Source organism: Molossus molossus, unplaced genomic scaffold (assembly GCF_014108415.1).
Source record: "Molossus molossus isolate mMolMol1 unplaced genomic scaffold, mMolMol1.p scaffold_m16_p_15, whole genome shotgun sequence".
In the NCBI taxonomy this organism is placed as follows: Eukaryota; Metazoa; Chordata; class Mammalia; order Chiroptera; family Molossidae; genus Molossus; species Molossus molossus.
The window spans coordinates 79785529-79805614 of NW_023425350.1; the positions used below are offsets into that span (position 1 = coordinate 79785529).

A 20086-nucleotide genomic window follows, 5' to 3' on the forward strand; every position below is an offset into this window, starting at 1 on the left:
CCTACTCCATGTTCAGCAAACATTCATAAGAGTTCAGAGCTAAGAAGTTAATGAGGGCCTTCTGGAGAGATGATATCTTTCCCTAAAGAAATATCTCTAATGAAAGCAAGCAAATAAACACAGTCCCTCTCACAAGCACACAACGACAAGCTTCGAGCAAATAGCCTGAATATAGTGCATTTTGTCCAACTGTGAGCCACTTCATGAGGACAAATGCTCCATCATTGGGTAAAGAACTCCGCCTTGGCCTCCCACTTGCCAGCTGCGAGGTCACAGAGCATGAGCTTCAGCAGCTGGCTGGAGGAGGTGGAAACCTTTTGGGTGGCATGCGATATCTCACTTTCTTCCAAAACTTGGTCTTTGCACATGGTAACTCCTCTGTGAAGTCCTTGCTCCACTGGACAGACCCATGTTTCTGTTTGATATACTGGATTGATTCTGGCATGGATGCATAGTTCTTGACCTTCTCCACCTCAATCAGAATGATCTTCATCCCATCCTGGATGAGAGCATTGTAGACAGCAATTTGTTCTTCTGACATATTCTTCAATAGGTCAAAGTCCAGCGATTCAGGAACTAAGATGATGATCAGTCTCCTGCACAGCCTAATGTTTTCATCGATGACATTGGCCACAGCTGCAAATAGAGAAAGAGACAGAGCAGACCTCATGAATAAAAGAGCCCAGATCTCAGTGCTCTTGAGAACACTAGAAAGGTGCACTAAGTAAGAATGTTAAAATATACATGACTTAGGAATGGATTAACAAGAGCTGCTTTTGTGTTTTATATTTATCATCTCCTCTGTGAAAAATTCCTTACTTTTCCTGAAAAATTCGTCTTTTATAATTGTGAATCACGTTTTGATAGTTGCTGGTATGCCACTTTCCTCAGCCCACACAGACTGCGAACGCTCAGAACTATCATGCCTAGCTTCCTATCCCAGGCTCAGCTGAAGGTCTGGTATACAACAATGAACATATTTTAGAAAATTAAACAGATTTTATTTTATTATTTTTTTAAATTAATTTACTTTTGTTACAGATGTTAAACAGATTTTAAAAGGATAAGAAAATGCAGTTAGCTCAAATGTCATCTTAATCTTTATTCATGTTTTCCTCTTGTGCTTTATAGCTATTGAAATGACCAGGATTTATAGGAGTAACTTGAAATACCAAATAACATACTCTGATGGCTTCTGGTGGCTGGGAGGGGAGAGTTCTTGAAATGTCCAGCTATGGACAAAAGTTGGTCTTTTTTAGAAATGAAGACCAAGTTTTATGTCTTCCTTATACTTAGAATATAAGAATAGACCACAACCTCAAGAGCGGACTCTTTTTTCTCTTTGGTTTATTTTAATATTCCTAGAGCCCAGACAATTACCTGGCCCATAGCCAATGCTCAGTTAATATTTGCTAAAGAAGTAAAGGAATGAACATCAATGTGCTTATGAAACCAGAGCTCCCCCAGGTGTTTATAACGGGCACTGGACTGACTTCTCACTTCCTCATGGAGGATGACCTCGTAACTTGAAAAGTTCTGGGCCAAGATATAGCTGTGGTCTCACTGTGGATATGAGTAGCCTATAAATCCTAACTAGTTAGAAATCTTTTAAATCAACCCAGCATAAGCCACTATTAAATGCAGTAAGGTAGTAATCTTGATTTCCTGGTGACTAGAAAACGATGCTTATTTGAAATTTTAGCCATTGGCTTTATAGCCTTCAAAGGGGGAAATATTTGTCCATTGAACGTCTAATATGTACACAGCTCCATACTGGTCCCCGCTCAGGTTAACACTCAATTAATTCTCTCAACCAGATCAGGGAAGCATTTTCATCCCCGTGTGACAGATGGGATGTTCAGGATGTTGCTTGCTCAGAGCTACCCTGCTATTGAATGAGAGAAGTGACGACCTATTTTATTTGAGCAGTGGACGATTAGGCGGTTGAGATTTAGGAAATCAGTGTTAGATGGAGCTCATTACCTATTCACACTGATGGGAAAGTCTCAGCAGTTCATCATGAGGACACAGGGAACTGACCACTCTTAGTCCCGTGGCCAGGGCTGTGTGGCCCACCACGGGTTTATGGAAATGGTTAGCCACATGCTGGCTCCGAGTGAGAGTCCTGTTATTTCAGCCAGGATCCCAGTTATCCTGTCCCAGGAATGAGCCTCCTGAGAGCAGAGAGCTGGGTCCTCCACTCAGGATGGAGAACTGGGGGTAAAAGACTTCCCGTGGTTTGGTGGGGAAGGCAAGGAGCAAGAGGAAGTCTCCTTTACTTTTTTTATTCATTTGTTGTTTTTCTAAATCATTCATTCATTCATTCATTCATTCATTCATTCATTCATTCATTCAGTGCCCCTAGCGGGAACCAAACCCGTGATTCTCCAGTCCCCAGGCTGACGCTCCAACAACTGAACCAAACCGGCCAGGTTGTTTTCCTACCTCATTTAAAACATACCTTGACCAGGAAATTCATCCCTGCCCAGTATGAACAACTTGTATCCGCACTGGCTCTCCAGCACCTCGGGCAGGGCCTTCAGGACCAGCGCGTCCACATCGGGGCTCCTGCGCCCCCGTGGAGGCTGGGGGCACAGGACGTACGCGTCGTACAGCTTCCCGTCTGAAAAAGAAAGGGACAAGCTGGTGGAAGGGCTCCTGCCACCGCCTTCGTGCCTGGACGCCGAGAAGGCGGAGGCGGTTCCGTGACGCCCCTGCTGCTCGGCTCCGAGGACGTCAGCGTGCCGCGGGCAGACCCGCGTGAGCACCGCAGGGCGTCGCTCCGCACACCCGCACGTCGGCTCCGAGGACGTCAGCGTGCTGCGGGCAGAGCCGTGAGCACCGCAGGGCGTCGCTCCGCACACCCGCACGTCGATGACGTCAGTGTGCCATGGGCAGACTCCGCGTGAGCACCGCAGGGCGTCGCTCCGCACACCCGCACGTCGGCTCCGTGAGCACCGCAGGGCGTCGCTCCGCACACCTGCACGTCGATGACGTCAGCGTGCCGCGGGCAGACCCGCGTGAGCACCGCAGGGCGTCGCTCCGCACACCCGCACGTCGATGATGTCAGTGTGCCATGGACAGACCCCGCGTGAGCACCGCAGGGCGTCGCTCCGCACACCCGCACGTCGGTTCCCCCTTCTGAGCGGTCGGACACAATTCACGTCTTCGTTTCTCTAATGGTGATTGTTTTTGCTTCTGCCTTCTTTTGGGATATTTTTTCCTTATCTTTGATTTTCTGTAGTTTGAAAATAATGCCTATGTGTAGGTGAGGGTTCTTCTGTTTTGTTTTATGTTTATCTCACTTGGAGTCCCTGAGCTTCCTGATCTGTGGTTTACTGTCTGACATTAATTTGGGGGAAATTGGCGGTCATTGCTGGCTCCTTTTTCTCCTTCTTCTCCATCTGGTGTTCCTATTAAACATGTGTTACACTTTTTGTGGTTGTACACAGTCCTTCGACTTTTTTTTTGTTTCAGTCTTTGTTCTCTTTACTTTTCAGTTGGGGGGTTTTCTATGTAGATAATCTCTGGCTCAGCGAGTCTTCCTCAGCCGTGGCCAGTCTCCTCAGAGCCACTGTTCATGTTGTTACACGACCCCCTGTAGTAGCTGAAGTGACAACTGAGTCTCCACTGATGTCACGGTACACGGGTCCTCTGCAGAGTACCGCGAAGTGCACCAGGCCAAAGGGGAGACTCTCCCTTTGGAATCCCATCGTTGGAACTGCACCCCGCTCTGTGAGGGGATCAGACCTCTGAGCACACTCCAGCAGGTGGCTGCGCCATCCTGAGAACGCAAACACAGCCCATGTCGTCATCGTCAGAGTGAGCACCTGTTCACTGAGCAACCACAGGTCACAGCCACTGGGCTCGCCTTGTACAGATGAGCAAGACGCAAGATCCACCTGGGAAGGCCATTCACAGACAGAAATAAACAGAACCTCCGGCACTTTAAGATAGCAAATGACTGAACGAGCAGAAGGAGAGAAAGGAAAAATCCCCTGTATTCTGGAGTTTTTTTTGGAACAAAATTCACAAAGAACATGACATGCAAGGGTGGGGGGAGTTTAGAAAAACAGTGAGGGGCTGGAAAGGGCAGGAAGGACGGCGGTGTGTGCCCTGCTCAGGATCACCTGGTTAAGAAAGCTCAGCAGGGCCCTGGCCGGTTTGGCTCAGCGGTTAGAGCGTCAGCCTGCGGTCCAGAGAGACCCGGGTTCGGTTCCCGCTAAGGGCACGTACCTCGGTTGCAGTTTGTCCCCGGCCCTGGTTGGTCGTGCGGGTGGCAGCCACTCGATGTGTCCCTTCACGTCGATGTTTCTCTCTCTCTCTTCCTCTCTCTCCCTCCCACTCTACCTGAACAAAAAATGGAAAAATGTCCTCGGGTGAGGATTAAAAAAAAAAAAAAAAGAAAGCTCAGCAGGGCTTGACTGTGAGTGGGCGTCTCCCTGTAAGCTGGGATGGGCAGGCTCCTGGCTGTGTGGAAATTCAGAGTCTGCCTCATGGAAGCCGGGTAGCAGCTGGCCTCGTCTGGTCCCCTGTGCAAGTTCATTTGACGGGCAGATTTGAAGAGGGGTGGTAAGCCTTATGAAAGATGCAGTCATATGTTCTCCTAGTTTTTATACAAATAAGAATAGTTAATTTGTTTTATGTATTCCCATTTATTAATTTTTTTCTTTGGTTCTTGCCCTAGGCAATGTATTGGTGAAAATTCTGTTCTGTGTGATGTCTGAGATTTTGCTGCCTATATTTTCTTCTAGGATTTTAGTGGTTTCACAGATTACATTTAAGCCTTTCATCCATTTTGAGTTTATTGGTGTAAGTTGATGGCCTAGTTTCATTTTTTGCATGTAGCTGTCCAATTTACCCAACACCATCTATTGAAGAGGCTGTCCTTACTCCACTATATGCTCTTGTCTCCTTGGTCAAATATTAATTGAGCATGATGTCTTGGGTCAAACTGTAAAGCCTCTGCACAGCAAAAGAAGCCAGCATCAAAATGAAGAGGGAACCCCAGTCTCACGGAACTGAGACAGGCCCTGCCCACTGTGTTGGTCCCTGTTCCTGACCCATGGAATCCATAAGCAAAATAAATGCTTGTTCTACGCTGCTAAGTTTTGAGGTCATCGGTTTCTCAACTGTAGTAAGAACAGCAGTTGAGCAAATAGCAACAAATAACAATGAGTTGGACGCTCCCAACCATCTGTCTCATCAAGAACATTGCAGACAGTGACCTACTAGGGAGTGTTCTGAGCGAACAGGGCCAGAAGTGCTCGCGGCTCGCTCCACTCGGTGGGGACAGTTCATCAGGTCTGGCTGAATATCTTTCATTTTCTAAGAAGTTTCAACTCTACTTTTGATGTTACAGTATCTGCTCATGCCCTTATTGGCTTTTGGCAAAACTACAAAAATGTATTTACCTAAACTGATGTTTATAAAAGATTACATGAAAAATTATTCAGGTCTTTACTTTCCCCTGATTCTGGTAAATGTTGAGAACCAATCAATCTGGCCTCTGTGTGAGTGTCGTACTGAACAGCATGAGGCTTGGTGCATCCCCAACATGGATGAAAGCACGGGAAGTAAAGCCCATAAAACCTGCTCCGTTCGCCTTGGAAACGTGTTTGGACACAAGGTCTACTGCATCATCTTTGAAAATGAGGGCACCCTAAAAAACAGTGTTTATTGGAAAATTGTCCCCAAGAAGGCCATATGCTCTCAGGAGCAACTAAACAGTGTCTGTAAACAGCATGCAATGAAGATTGTAATTGCTTCTGCTTTTGCTTCTAACACAAGCTCACTTTTAAAACCCGTCCAAGGCCCTGACCAGTGTGGCTCCATGGTTAGAGCATCTGCCCATGGAAAGAAGGGTTGCGGGTTTGATTCCCAGCTAAGGGCACATACCTGGGTTGCAGTTTCCATCCCCGACTGGGGCATGTAAGAGGCAACCAATCGATGTGTCTCTTTCACATCGATGTTTCTCCTCTCTCTCTTTCTCCTTCCTTTCCACACTTTCTAAAAATCAATGGGAAAATATCCTCAGGTGAGAATTAACCAAAAAATAAAAATAAAAAATAAGACCTGTCCAAGGTTTGTCATAAACTCTATCCTGACTTTATTTTACTATTCTTCCTTTGTTTCCCTGTGTTCACTGTACCTTTTTTGGTTTGGGTTTCAATTGTTCTGTTCTACGTGAACTTTCTCCACAAATGTACTTGGAATAAGGTGAGGCACACACACATCGCCTGAGATCTGTAAATCCATCTGTGTATCTCGTACCCAGCACACCTGGCAGGAGAATCACTGAAGCATCTCGTGACTGAATAGAGAATATACAGAACAATGGGCTTTTGTTTGGCCAATTGATGACTCCTATAAAACTGTGAATTTATACAAGTAACTATTAGTCACATAAAAAGCCTGACTAATCTGTGGGATAAATATGTCATCACAAGGACACAGTTTCTCCTCCTTCTCATCTGTGTTTGCCCTCCATTACTTCCCATGTTCCCAAATAAGCATCAACAGCCTCTGAAGGCCAGGCTGGAAACAGCATGTGGGACTCATCATCAGGTTCCTCAGTGGCTCGCTTTTGAAGCCAGCACTCCAAGAGGTATTACAGGGTAGTTCACATAGACTGAGCTGTCGAGAATTTAATCACAAAGTGCAAACAGAATTTTCTGGATTAAAAAAGAACAAGGAGGAAGAGGACCACACGCTGACTATAGGTTCCCATCTCCAAATCCTCAGCCGAATTTGGGCTGTAGCCGAGGCTCAGCAAGGATGGGGTTCCCTGAGTCTCTCCTCTGCTCAGCTTCCCCAGCTCAGGGTGAGTCAGTATTTCTTTTTTGTCTTCCTGCTAAACTTGACTTCACTAACAGACCACTTCTCCACCCACTCCTTAGTCATGCTCCCGGGAGCTGTAGTGAGTAAGGAAACAACAAATCTCACGGGGCCAGAATTCTGGGAACACCATCTAAATTGCTCTAGTCTGCTGTCAGTCAGCAGACACAAGGCAGCCAGCCAGCCAAACCGCTCACATCTGTGTATCCAAAAGGGCAGGTGGTGGTGCGCTGAGGTTTCTTCCCAGCAGGGCAGCTGGGCTCAGGCACAGGCAGGTTGAGCGGGGTGGCCTCTGCAGGGACCAGACCCCACATCCAGCGGACCCTCCCCAGCACGGAGGCGCTGAAGTTGCACTGGACACCCCAAGCCAGAATTCCACAATTGAATTGTGTCATCAAAAGCCAATTGGTTGTGCCCTGGCCAGTTTGGCTCAGCAGTTAGAGCATTGGTCTGTGGACCAGAGAGACCCAAGTTCAGTTCCCGCTCAGGGCATGTACCTCGGTTGCAGTTTGTCCCCGGCCCTGGTTGGGGTCGTGTGGGTGGCAGCCACTCGATGTGTCTCTCTCACATCAATGTTTCTCTCTCTCTCCTCTCTCCCTCCTGCTCTATCTGAAGATAAAATGCAAAAAAAAAAAAAAAAAAATGTCCTTGGGTGAGAATAAAAAAATTGGTTGCTTTTTGTGTTACAAAAAGGCTTCCAACTTTGAATTCTAAAATTTAATGTAGAGTAAAGTCCAAGTCAGGACATCTCTGTTACATCAAGCATGTGGGCCACAACTCCAACCGTGTTCTCGTATATGCAAAGCGGGCACAGTGCTCTCTGCCAGGGTCTCTAAGACGCGCTCGACACCGCTTCCCGCTTCCCGCTCGGGCTGCCTTTGCTCGGTCCTGCTTTAAAGGCATAAATGTGTGCCTCCATGCGTGTGCCTCCGTGCGTGTGAGCTCACGACTTCTTGCAGCCTTCTGTTAATCTTTCCACCCAGTTAGCGTGCCTAAAGCTTCATTCAAGGCCTGAATAGATTACTTCCTGTCTGAGGGTGGGGCAAAAGTAGGTTTACAGTTGTTCATATGGAAAATAATAATAAGTATTAATAAAAAGTAAACTGTTTTGCATACTCACAACTGTAGATCTACTTTGCCCCACCCTGTGTATCACAGTTCAAACCGCAGCGATGGGGAAAGCCTGCTTTTCAGAGCCTGGAATCACAGAGGGTCCCGTGTTGAAGAGCTCGCCGGAGGCTCTGTGACCAGCTGCAGTCTCTGGGCAGCGGAGCGGGGCAGCTGGCTTTGACCTCCAGACAACAAGGGAGCCCGCCTCTGCCCAGGTCCCTGCCCAGTGTTCCTGGGCTCCAACTCAGTTGCTCACACAGCACTCTGTGAGACAGGCTCTGATCTGTTTCCTCCCTCCCTCCCTCCTTTTCTTCCTCCCTCCCTCCCTCCCTCCTTTTCTTCTTCCCTCCCTCCCTTTCTTCCTCCCTCCCCCCTCCATCCCTCCTTCCCTTCCTCCTTGCCTCCCTCCCTGTCTCCCTCCCTCCCTCCCTTTCTTCCTTCCTTTTTTTTTTATTCCATAACTAAGAAAGATAAAAATAAAATCTCTCTCTAAGATCACCCAGGAAGCAGGTGGAGAACTCAAATTCAAACTCAAGTCTGTCTCTCTTACACGTGAGAGCTGAAGACTTGAATGTTTCAGGCAGGAGTGCCGAGCTCTGCAACCACAGGCCGCAGGGCGCCCCACGGCACCCACCTGGCCGTGCGTGCACCTGTCCCGTGTCCACCTGTCCATGTGTCCACCTGTCTGTGCGTCCCCGGTGCTGAGGGCACATTGCATGTGAGGAGCACCTTGCTCAAGGAGTTTTCTTCTTTTTCTTATACCAGAGGATGTGAGATCCATTCTAGAAAGGTTACAGTGGGACCCGGAATATTCGTTCCCCCAGCCACTGAACAATGCTGGTTGTCTTGGGAAAAGCATTTCTTGGAAGTATGGGAAGTTCCAGGGAGATGCCTTCCTCTGAATTTGTCAAGGACATAAAAGGCAAACTAGGAAAATACGATGAAGTGTGTTTACAATGGTTACATGAATGAGATGAGCACGCGCCACGATGAGGCATTCTTCAGGGTTTCCACACACTTACCTTCTGTGGTCCCTGTGGAATGGAAGGCACTTCGATAGCAAAGCACAATGTCGATCCTGAACGTGTTGTAGATGCACAGGACAAACACAGCCACACCCACGAAGGCCAGAAGCCCTCCAATCAAGTGAGCTTGAAAATCTGCCACTGTAAATGACAGCAAAATAAGATAATAATCATAATAAAAACACAGCGTCCATTATGCACTTCCCTTACACATATCACATTACAGATACCAATGACAATATGTCAGATATCAATGAGGACACTGCTTAAATATTTCCTTATGGTTTAATCATAGGTGTGACCAGTCTGGTCTGACCGGTAAATTTTAGGAAACAAAGTGTTCTTGGGAGCCTGAAGAGGGATGTTCTGCAGACCCTGGTGCCCGCAGCAGGCACAGCATGACTCCAGTCCCATGAGGACAGCTACTGAACACACATGGCCGTCCCGCTAGTCAGCACTCCAGCGGGAAGCCCTGCACACTACTGGGGAGTCCCCAGGTGACAATGCCACATGTTTTTTGTTGTAATGTTTTATAGCTGCTTCCCCGTAATGTTTCAGAGCTGAGCGGCAGGACTAATGTCATAAATTAGGACCTCGGTTGCCTCTGGAAGCCGCCTCTGTTGACTCTGCAGGACTGGCCAGGAACCAACTCCCACCTCTGCCTCCCTGTGCCAGGAGTCGGGCTGGGCTCTGCCGGGAGGTGCGTCTCAGAAAGGGTGTGTGTGTGCTGCTCTGCTTGGTGAGCACACCGCAGAGCAATTATGGAAAACATTGTGGGCAGGTTATGACCAAGGAGCAGAACCAGTTCCCCTGGAACCCGGCGTCCACAAAAACATGCTCCTTCCTACAGATCTGGCAAGAGGAACAGCACAGCTTTCTTCCTTACCACAACCCAAGTCTGCGCCGCCAAAGAAGGAAGCTCTAAACAGAGACTTAGAAAACGGGAAGGAGAAGAGGGGAAGACAAATCTTCCTTATTCTTAGAACCCACCACCTACATCCTTCCTTCATGGACCCCTTCTTGGTTCTCCAGTCCCCACTGGAAAGTATGTGCAAGGAAGGGGGTGAATTCACTTTTCTTTGAATTTCCAAAGCACTTTCACTTTTAAAATACTCATTAAAGAGCTCATCACAATTGCCTTAGGCCATACCATGTTGCAAACACTTTGAGGCCAAAGACATCCCCAGCTACTACTGCATGTTTCCAAATACATGGTACAATGAAGCATAATATCTATAAACACATTCTAAGCCAGAAACACATCAGCCCATTAATTAGTGCCAGCACAGCCAGTGGGCCTGCTCTACGCTTCGGTGCCCAACCTGATCCTGACCACTTATTTGAACCTTTGCTTTCTAGCTCTTAGATGTTCGCTCCCCCCTCCCCCATTCTCCATGTGTCTTTGCTCTTTCCCAGTTCTTGGAACACCAACGCCACCTCTCCCTGTGGGGGGACCTATGTCTGGGAATCCTTAATGTACACTTCAGGGGTCTTAATATTGTAAATGGTCATTTATGAGATTCAGAAGCCCTTGGTGAGTAGACCAAAGTAATGGCCTGAAGTTCTTGAGTTGATCATGCATTGCATTCAGGAGTATTGATACCCTCTGCTTTGTAAATAAGCTAAAAGACAGTGAAATTCAAAACAGAAAAATGAATGAGTGAATTCAAAGGGAGTATGATTTTGAAATGGAAATAAGTGGAAAACTCACTGTTGAGATAACAGATGTCTGTTAAAGGCCCTATACGGATGGGTCCATATGGCTACCACCAGCCTTAAACTGAAAATAAGTGATTAAAAGAAATTCATGGAAAGGTAAACACAATCCAAACAATTTTCTATTGATACTGTTTCAAAAAAACAAAATAAGACTCAATCTGGATGTGTCTTCAACAAAAATAAGAAGGTCAGATGGAGAAGCTGTAACCTTACCTCTGGCCCCAAGTAAACCAACAAGAGGCTTGGATTTAAGAGGGTAATGTTTCTAAGAACTCAGGGAAAACAAAGCAAAATGCACATGTCCAAAAATAGATTGCATGTGAGATGTGAAATTGAAGTAGACTACTTAATTTAAGTAAATCCATTCTGACCCACACGTATACTCCCTGACTCATCTAAACACCATGGCCTTAGGGAACCAGAACCATGAAGATAAAGGGATTAGTAATAGCCTTGGGAAACCCAGAAAAACCATAAAAATACTGTGATTAATGATTACCCTGACCTATGTAACAGCTCCTCATGCCCCCTATCTGTATCAATTTCCCCCTTAATGACACCAAGGTAGCGTCAAGAGGACGTGGTTTTGGTCTTTATAAGCTGACTGCAAGAATGTTCAGGGCTGTTGATTTGGGGAGACTATGCCCCCCGCAGCCCGCCAGTGAATAAAGCACTCCTCTCATTTACAATTCAGCTGTGCATCTCTGATTATCTCACTGACACATTAAAACAAAATAAGAACTGATAGGAGCAAAGATGGATTTGGGAAGCACAGGATTCTTAAGTGACCTACAACAAAGGAGATAAACCACCCCTCCTCCCTCCTGCATCAATTGGCAGGTGTTCACTGATAATAGCATTATTCATCTGAGCCTGAACTTGGCCTCAGAATCCTTCTGAACACAATGCTCTAGGTAGACAGCATCAACAAATCAGTACTGCATGAACATCTATGCTGGAGCAGATTCTAATACGGCTGTAGTGTGGCTAGAAGCTCGGTCCACTCTCTCTCAGCCCCACACTGGATTTGCAGCTAAACTACAAAGCAATCAGCTTCAAAAACCAGTTGAAGTGTGGCTGATCTGAAATAGTATATTCATACAAGCTAGGATTTTCAGATTGTGTCTCCTGGAAAGGCTTCTGTCTGGGAGCCAGGCAGGTGAGTGCTAGGCTCTGCAGATGCATTGTAGGGAAGCAGATCCAAGCTCCCCTGTGATTTCAGCCCACACAGCTCCAGGAAGGAGAGGAAGTGTACACCCCCCTCCTGCAGGTTGTGGACACCATCTCAACTGAAGACTGAATCATTCCTGGCAAATCCTGGATACAAATCCTGAGTGAAATTCCACTGGGGAAGGGAGAGAAGCTCAGGATGAGGAAACTCAATGGGCCAGACCAGCAGCAGACACAACCTATGAGCTCCAGAGACCCCACCCATCAGATGACTAGGGGCTCTCTCCTGCCGAGCTTTGGACAGGTTGCCAAGGGCCAGGTGGAACAGCTTCTGACATTGGCTTGCACCAGAGATCCTCCTGGGAGGCCCATAACTGTCACACCAAGTATTCAGCTTCAGACAACAACAGAGCAAGGTCCAATAAGTTTCACAAGTATCAAAAGGAAGAGTGCAGCAAGCAATAAACTGCTGAGGTGAACTCCACTTCCTTCTTTTTCATTCTTTTCTTTATACTTTTTACTACTTTATTTTTTCCTTTCCTTCCCTTTTTTTCTTGCATATTTTCTCTCTCTTTTTCATATTCTACCATTTTTCTTCTCTTTTCTTATTCTTTTTCATGAGTTTTCTTTTTCTATACTTTTTTTTTTTTTGGTAATCCTCACCCGAGGACATTTTTCAACATTTTGTTGAGATAGAGTGGGAAGAAGAGAGAGAGAGAAACATCGATGTGAAAGGGACACATCGAGTGGCTGCCACCCACACGACCCAACCAGGGCCGGGGACAAACTGCAACCGAGGTACATGCCCTTAGCGGGAACCGAACCCGGGTCTCTCCGGACCACAGGCCGATGATCTAACCGCTGAGCCAAGCCGGCCAGGGCTCTTTTCCTATACTTAATTTTAAATTTTTATCCTCACCTGAGGACATTTTTGCATTTATCTTCAGATAGAGAGGGAGGGAGAGAGAAAGGAAGAGAGAGAGAAACATCGATATGAGAGAGACACATTGAGTAGTCGTCACCCACACAACCTCAACCATGGTTGGGGACAAAGTGCAACCAAGGTACGTACCCTTAGCAGGAACCAAACCCAGGACTCTCTGATCCATGGGCCAATGCTCTAACTGCTGAGCCAAATCAGCCAGGACATATATTTTAATTTTTAATTTATTTTTTCTCTTTCTTCTTTCCTTTCATATATTTTTCTCTTATTCTTTTTGTCTCTTGTCTTTTATTTATTTTTTTCTTTTTTTATACCTTTGTTGTTGCTGTTGTTGTTGTTACATTTGCTGTTGTTGGGTTTTTGTTTTCTTTTTTGGTTTGTTTTGTTCTGTCAGCACCTGAACATCAGAGCTGATGTGGCCAGGGCTGAAATTCAGTCAGCCAGATTGAGGGCTGAGCCCACCCATGAATGGGACAACAGCAATCAAGACCCAAATACATCAGGAGGGCCCACATAACCCACACAAGGGACATTCCTAGAGCATCCTGCTCAGGAGATCAAGGAGGCTAAACCACTGGATCCCACAGGACACCTACCACAAAATGCCACTCCACTGAAAATGGGAGTCATAGTAGTTCTATCTAATACATAAAAAAAAAAAAAATACAAAGAGACAGCCAAAATGGGAAAACAAAGAAAGAGGCCTCAAATAAAAGTCCAAGAAGAATCCCTAGAAAAAAAACTAAATGAAATGGAGGCAAGCAATTTATCAAAACAGAGTTCAAAGTAATAGTAATAAGGATGTGCAATAGAAAGAAAAGTAACATAGAATCCATGGAAAATAACCAGTCAGAAATGAAGAATGATATAGTAGAAATAAATAATACACTGGAAGGAATAAGTATAAAGTTGGATGAAGCAGAATACTGAATCACTGATTTAGAAGATAAGATAGAAAAATTGCCCAATCTGAAAAGCAAAAAGAAAATATGATTTAAAAGCATGAAGATAATTTAAGGGTTCCAGAGAGGAAGATGGCAGCAAGCAGGATCAGAGCAAGGAGGAGTGTGAGAGTGTGAGTGAGTGTGAGAGTGTGAGTGAACATGAGTGTGGATGAACAACCTTAAGCAGTGCAGAAACGTGGAGCAGAAGGTTACAGTGCTGTGGACAGAAAGCAAGCAGCTACAGCGGGCGGTAAGCAACTTATCAGGGAATTTCTCCCTGTGCAGCCGGAAGGCCCCGCCATTTTGAAGGATCCCTGGTCTTCTCTGGGAAGAGGCAGCAAGGAGCTGCTATAACCAAGTGAACTGAGTTCACCAGAATGACTTGCACCATCAGACCAGGGGACCCCACTGTGTCAACGTCAATCAGCACACAGTAGTGGTGCTATTGAGGTGCCTGCTGCAGTAGCTGCAACCAGCTGGGAGCCAAGCACCATCCTCCACAGTAGCAGTGACTGGGCAGGAGTGGAGCTCCACCCGAAACAGTAGCTGAGGCATGGGAGCCAAGACACACCCCCAACAGCAGAGGCTTGGGAGCAGACATCCATCTTCAGGCAGCAGCAGCACAGATCAGCAGCTGAGACCCATCCCTAGTTGCATCAGCAGAGGCTGATCAGGAGCAGTGCTCCAGCCCAAGCAGCAACAAGACTCTGGCAGCTGAGACCTGCCCCTGACAACTGTAGCAATGGATTTAAAGTGGAGTCCCTCTCCCTGGAGCAAGAAAGTCCCAGGAGCAAAGCATCCTCAGCCCCCAACAGCAGCAGAGAATTGGGAGCTGAGAGCACCCCCTGGCAACAACAGCAGCAGTAGCAGTGCAAACCTGAGTTGACACTCACCCCCAGCAGTGACTGATCAGGAGCTGAGCCCCACCAGGCAGCAGCATACCCCAGAAGAACACCAGTGAGACCCATGTATGCAGCAGTACACCAGCTGGACCCACACACACCAGCAGAGTACCAGCAGGACCCACAAACCTCAGCAGAATACCAGCAGGGCCCATGCACCCCAGCAACACACCAGTGGGACTCACACACCCCAGAAGTGCACCAGCTGGAACCACGCACCCCAGGTGACAGCAGCACAGATAGGCAGCTGAGACCCATCCCCAGTGGCATCAGCAGGGGCTGATTAGGAGTGGTGTCCCAGACCAAATAGCAGCAAGACATGGGCAGCCAAGATCTGCACAGCAGACAAATACCAGCTACCAGTTGTCAATCCTACAGGACCCACAGCAGGCAAGAGGCACCTTACACAAAAACAGTCTGGGAGGCACAGCAGCCTTATTTGATACACACCAACCTGCCTACACATTCCAACATCCCTCACCAAGCCTAGAACTACCAGATTGCTAAAATGGTGAGGCAAAGAAACAACACCCAAATGAAAGAAAAGGAGGAATCACCAGAAAAGGAATTACAGAAAATGAAAGTAAGAAATTTGTCAGATAAAGAATTCAAAGCAATGATTTTCAGGGTGCTAAAACAATTTAGTGAGAACTGCAAGCAACTTAATAAGAATTTTGAAGAGCTCAGTGAGAACTACATCAGCTTAAAAAAAAGGTAGAAGCTATGAATAAAAATCAAGAACAAATAAAGAATGACATAGCTGTTATGAAAAATATCTTAGAAGAATTTAATAGTAGATTAGAAGAAGCTGAAGACTGAATCAGCAACTTAGAAGACAAGGTAGAAAAAAACACCCAATATAGCAACAAATGGGGGAAAAAATTTAAAAGCAGGAGGAGAGTTCAGGGAGTTGTGGGACAAAACAAAACATAACAACATTTGCATTATAGGGGTATTGGAAGGAGAAGAATCAGAGAAAGAAATAAAGACCCTATTTGAAGAAATAATGACAGAAAACTTTCCAAATTGGTGAAGGAAAAAGTAATATAAGTCCAAGAAACACAGAGAGTCCCCAGAAAGATGAACCCAACAACTAGACCCATAGTTAGACACATCATAATAAAAATAGCAAACATTAAACACAAAGAAAGAATCTTAAAGGAAGCAAGAGAGACACAGAAAGTTACTTAGAAGGGCACTCCCATTAAACTGTCAGTTGATTTCTCAATAGAAACACTGCAGGCCAGAAAGGAATGGAATAAAGTATACAAGTAATGAAAGGCAAGTGTCTGAATCCAACACTACTCAATCCAGCAAGGTTATCATTCAGAATTGAAGGAGAAATAAAGAGCTTCACAGACAAAAAAAAAAAAAAAAAAAAAAAAGCTAAAGGAATATACGGCCACTAAACCAGCACTACAAGAAATGCTGAAGAGACTGTTGTAAGAAAAAGAAGAAACAGGGGAAAGGGGAGTGGGACACAGGCATAAAATAAAAATGGAAACTAATAAGTATCTATCAATAATAACCTTAAATGTAAATGGCTTAAATGCTCCAATCAAAAGACATAGGGTAGCTGATTAGATAAGAAAACACAACCCATATAATGTGCTGTCTATAAGAGACACACCTCACAACAAAAGACTCACATAGGATGAAAGTGAAGAGATAGGAAAAAAATTTCCAAGCAAATGGAAATTTTAAAAAAGCTGGTGTAGCAATACTAACATCTGATAAGATAGACTTCAAAACAAGGGCCATAAGAGACAAAGAAGGTTACTACATAATATTAAAAGGATCAATCTAACAAGTGGATATAACCCTGGTAAACATATACGCATCAAATATGGGAGCACCAAAATATATTTAAAAACTTCTGGAGAACTTCAAGGGAGAGATCAACAGCAATACAATCATGGTGGGTGACTTTAACACCCTACTGACAACATTGGATAGATCTTCTAGACAAAAAATTAACAAGGACATAGAGTCCTTAAATGATTTAACTAGATCAGTTGGACTTAATTGATATTTACAGAACATTTCACCCCAAAGCTGCAGAATATACATTCTTCACAAGTGCACTTGGGACATTCTCAAAGACAGACCACATATTAGGACACAGAGTAAGTCTCTACAAATTCGAGAAGATTGAAATCATATCAAGCATCCTCTCAGATCACAATGGCATAAAACTAGAAATCAATTGCAACAAAAACATTCAAACACTTGAAGCCTAAATAGCATGTTATTACAAAAAATTGGTTACCAAGGTGATCAAGGAAGAAATTTAAAACTTCCTGGAAACCAATGAAAATGAACACACAACAACACAAAATGGGACACAGAGAAGTGATCCTGAGAGGGAAGTTCATAGCACTACAGGCCTACCTCAAGAAACAAGAATAATTTCTAATTGACTTTCTAACCCTACAACTTAAAGAACTAGAAAGTAAACAAACAAATAAACAAAAACCAGAGAAAATAGAAAGAAAGAAATAGTAAATGTTGGAGCAGAAATAAACAACATAGACTAAAAAAAAAAAAAAAAAATTCAAAAGATCAATGAAACAAAGAGCTGGTTCTTTGAAAAAATAAACAAGATTGATGGACCCTTAGCTAGACTCACCAAGAAACATAAAGAAAGGACCCAAATAAACAAAATCAGAAACAAAAGAGAAGCAGTAACAAATGACACCACAAAAATACAATAGATAATCAAAACATACTATGAACAATTATACGCCAACAAATTGGACAATTTAGGCAAAATGGACAAATTTCTAAAAGCACCGTTTCCCAAAACTGAACCAGGAAGAGATAGAAAACTTGAACAGACCAATAAGACTTTAAAAAAATTGAAGATGTAATCAAGAAACTCCCAGCAAACAAAAGCCCGGGCCCAGACAGCTTCACTGGGGAGTTTTACCGAACATTCAAAGATCTAACACCCATTCTCCTCAAACTATTCCAAAAAATCCAAGAAGACAGAAGACTTCCAAACTTATTTTATGAAGCCAACATAATCCTAATTCCAAAACTGGATAAAAACACCACAAAGAAGGTAAACTATAGGCCAATATCACTGATGAACATAGATGCCAAAATCCTTAACAAAATATTAGCAAATCAGATCCAGTGATACTTCAAAAAATTATTCATCATAACCGAGTGGGATTCATCACAGGGATGCAAGGCTGGTATAATATTCTCAAATCAATAAATGTGATATATCACATAATCAAAATAAAAGATAAAAACCATATGACCTTATCAATAGATGCTAAATAAGCATTTAACAAAATCCAGCACCCATTTATAATAAAAACACTCAGCAATGTGGAAATAGAGGGATCATATCTCAAGATAATAAAGGCCATATATGAAAAACCTACAGCCAACATCATACTTAATGGGCAAAAACTAAAAGCATTTCCCTTAAGAACAAGAACAAAACAGGGATGTCCACTTTCACCACTGTTATTTAACATAGTACTGGAAGTCTTAGCCACAGCAATCAGACATAAAGTAAAATAAAAGTGATCCAAATTGGAAAGGAGAAATTGAAATTGTCATTATGTGCAGATGAGATGATATTGTACATAGAAAACCCTAAAGACTCCATCAAAAATCTACTAGATTTTTAAATTTTTTTCTTTTCTTTATTAGTTTTATAGAGAGAGGAAGTAAAAGGGAGAGGAAGATAGAAACATCAATGAGAGAGAACATCAATTGGCCGCCTCCTGCATGTCCCCCACTGGGTATGTGTCCTGACAGGGAATCGAACCAGCAACCTCTTGGTACATGGGTCAGTGCTTAACCACTGAGCCATACACACCAGACAAACAAATCTAGTAGATTTAATAAACGAATTTGGCAATTAATGTCAAGAAATCAACGACATTCTCATATACCAATGATGAACTCACAGAAAGAGAAACTAAAAAAACAATCCCATTTACCACTGTGGCAAAAAAGTTAAGATACCTAGGAATAAACTTAACCAAAGAAGTATAGTGCCTCTTCCAAGAATGCTACAGGTCATTGAAAAAAGAAATAGAGGAAGATATAAAAAAGTGGAAGCACATCCCTTGTTCATGGATTGGAAGAATTAACATCATTAAAATGTCCATATTACCCAAAGAAATCTATAAATTCAATGCAATCCCCATCAAAATACCAATGACATATTTCACAGAACTAAAACAAATACTCAAAAAGTTCATATGGAACCAAAAAAGACCCTTAATAGCCACAGAAATCTTGAAAAAGAAGAACAAAGTAGGAGGGATCATAATACCGAATATCAGGTTATACTACAAAGCCACTGTAATCAAAACAGCCTGGTACTGGCACAAGAACAGGCCTATAGATCAATAGGCATATAGAACAGAGAGTCCAAAAATCAACCCACATCTTTATGGTCAATTAATATTTAACAAAGGAGGCAAGAACATACAATGGAGTAAAAGCAGTGTCTTCAATAAATGGTGCCCAGAAAATTGTACAAGTACATGCAAAATAATGAAACTAGACCACCAAGTTACACCATACACAAGAATAAAGTCAAAATGAATAAAAGGCTTAAATGTACATCATGAAACCACAAAAACCCTTGATGAAAATATAGGCAGTAAAACTCTGACATCTCACATAGCAATATTTTTGCTGATACATCTCCTCAGGCAAGGGAAACAGAAAAAAAATAAACAAATGGGCCTATATCAAACTAAAAATCTTCTGCACAGCAAAAGAAATCATCAATAAAACTTTTAAAAATCCACTTAATGGGAGGACATATTTGCTAATGATACATATGATAAAAGATTACTCTCCAAAATATATAAATATTGTATACAACTCAACACCAGAAACACAAATAATAAAATGGGCAGAGGCCCTGAATAGACACGTCTCCAAAGAGAACATGTGAATGGCCAACAGCATATGAAGAAATGCTCCACATCACTAACCATCAGAGAGATGCAAATTAAAACTACAATGAGGTATCACCTCACACCTGCCAGAATGGCCACCATCAATAAAACAACAAACAACAAGAACTGGTGAGGATGTGGAGAAAAGGGAACTCTCGTTGGGATGTAAACTGGTGCAGCCACTGTAGAAAACAATATGAAGTTTCCTTAAAAAATTAAAAATGGAATTGCCATTTGATCCAGGGATCCCACTTCTGGAAATATATTCTAAGAATCCCAAAACACCATTCAGAAAGAATATGTGCACCCCTATGTTCATAGCAGCATTATTTGCAATAGCCAAAGTCTGGAAACAGCCCGAGTGTCCATCAATAGCTGAGAGGATAAAAAAGTTGTATACATTTACACAAGGACTATTACACAACTGTAAAAAGAAGAACTCTTATCTTTTGTGACAGTATGACTAGGCCTGGAGATTATTATGCTAAGCAAAATAAGC

General features: G+C 43.8%; 1 protein-coding gene across 1 annotated transcript in view; it reads right to left on the minus strand.

Moving 5' to 3' along the window:
- IL1RL2 (interleukin 1 receptor like 2) overlaps positions 1–20086 on the minus strand; it is a gene marked incomplete at its 5' end in the record, with an annotated part of 42766 nt that continues 22680 nt past the window's right edge. Inside the window, 3 exons of the mRNA XM_036263352.1 lie at positions 1–636; positions 2462–2623; positions 8970–9113. Coding sequence (XP_036119245.1) covers positions 287–636; positions 2462–2623; positions 8970–9113 — 656 coding nt within the window. The remainder of the gene's footprint in view (positions 637–2461; positions 2624–8969; positions 9114–20086) is intronic.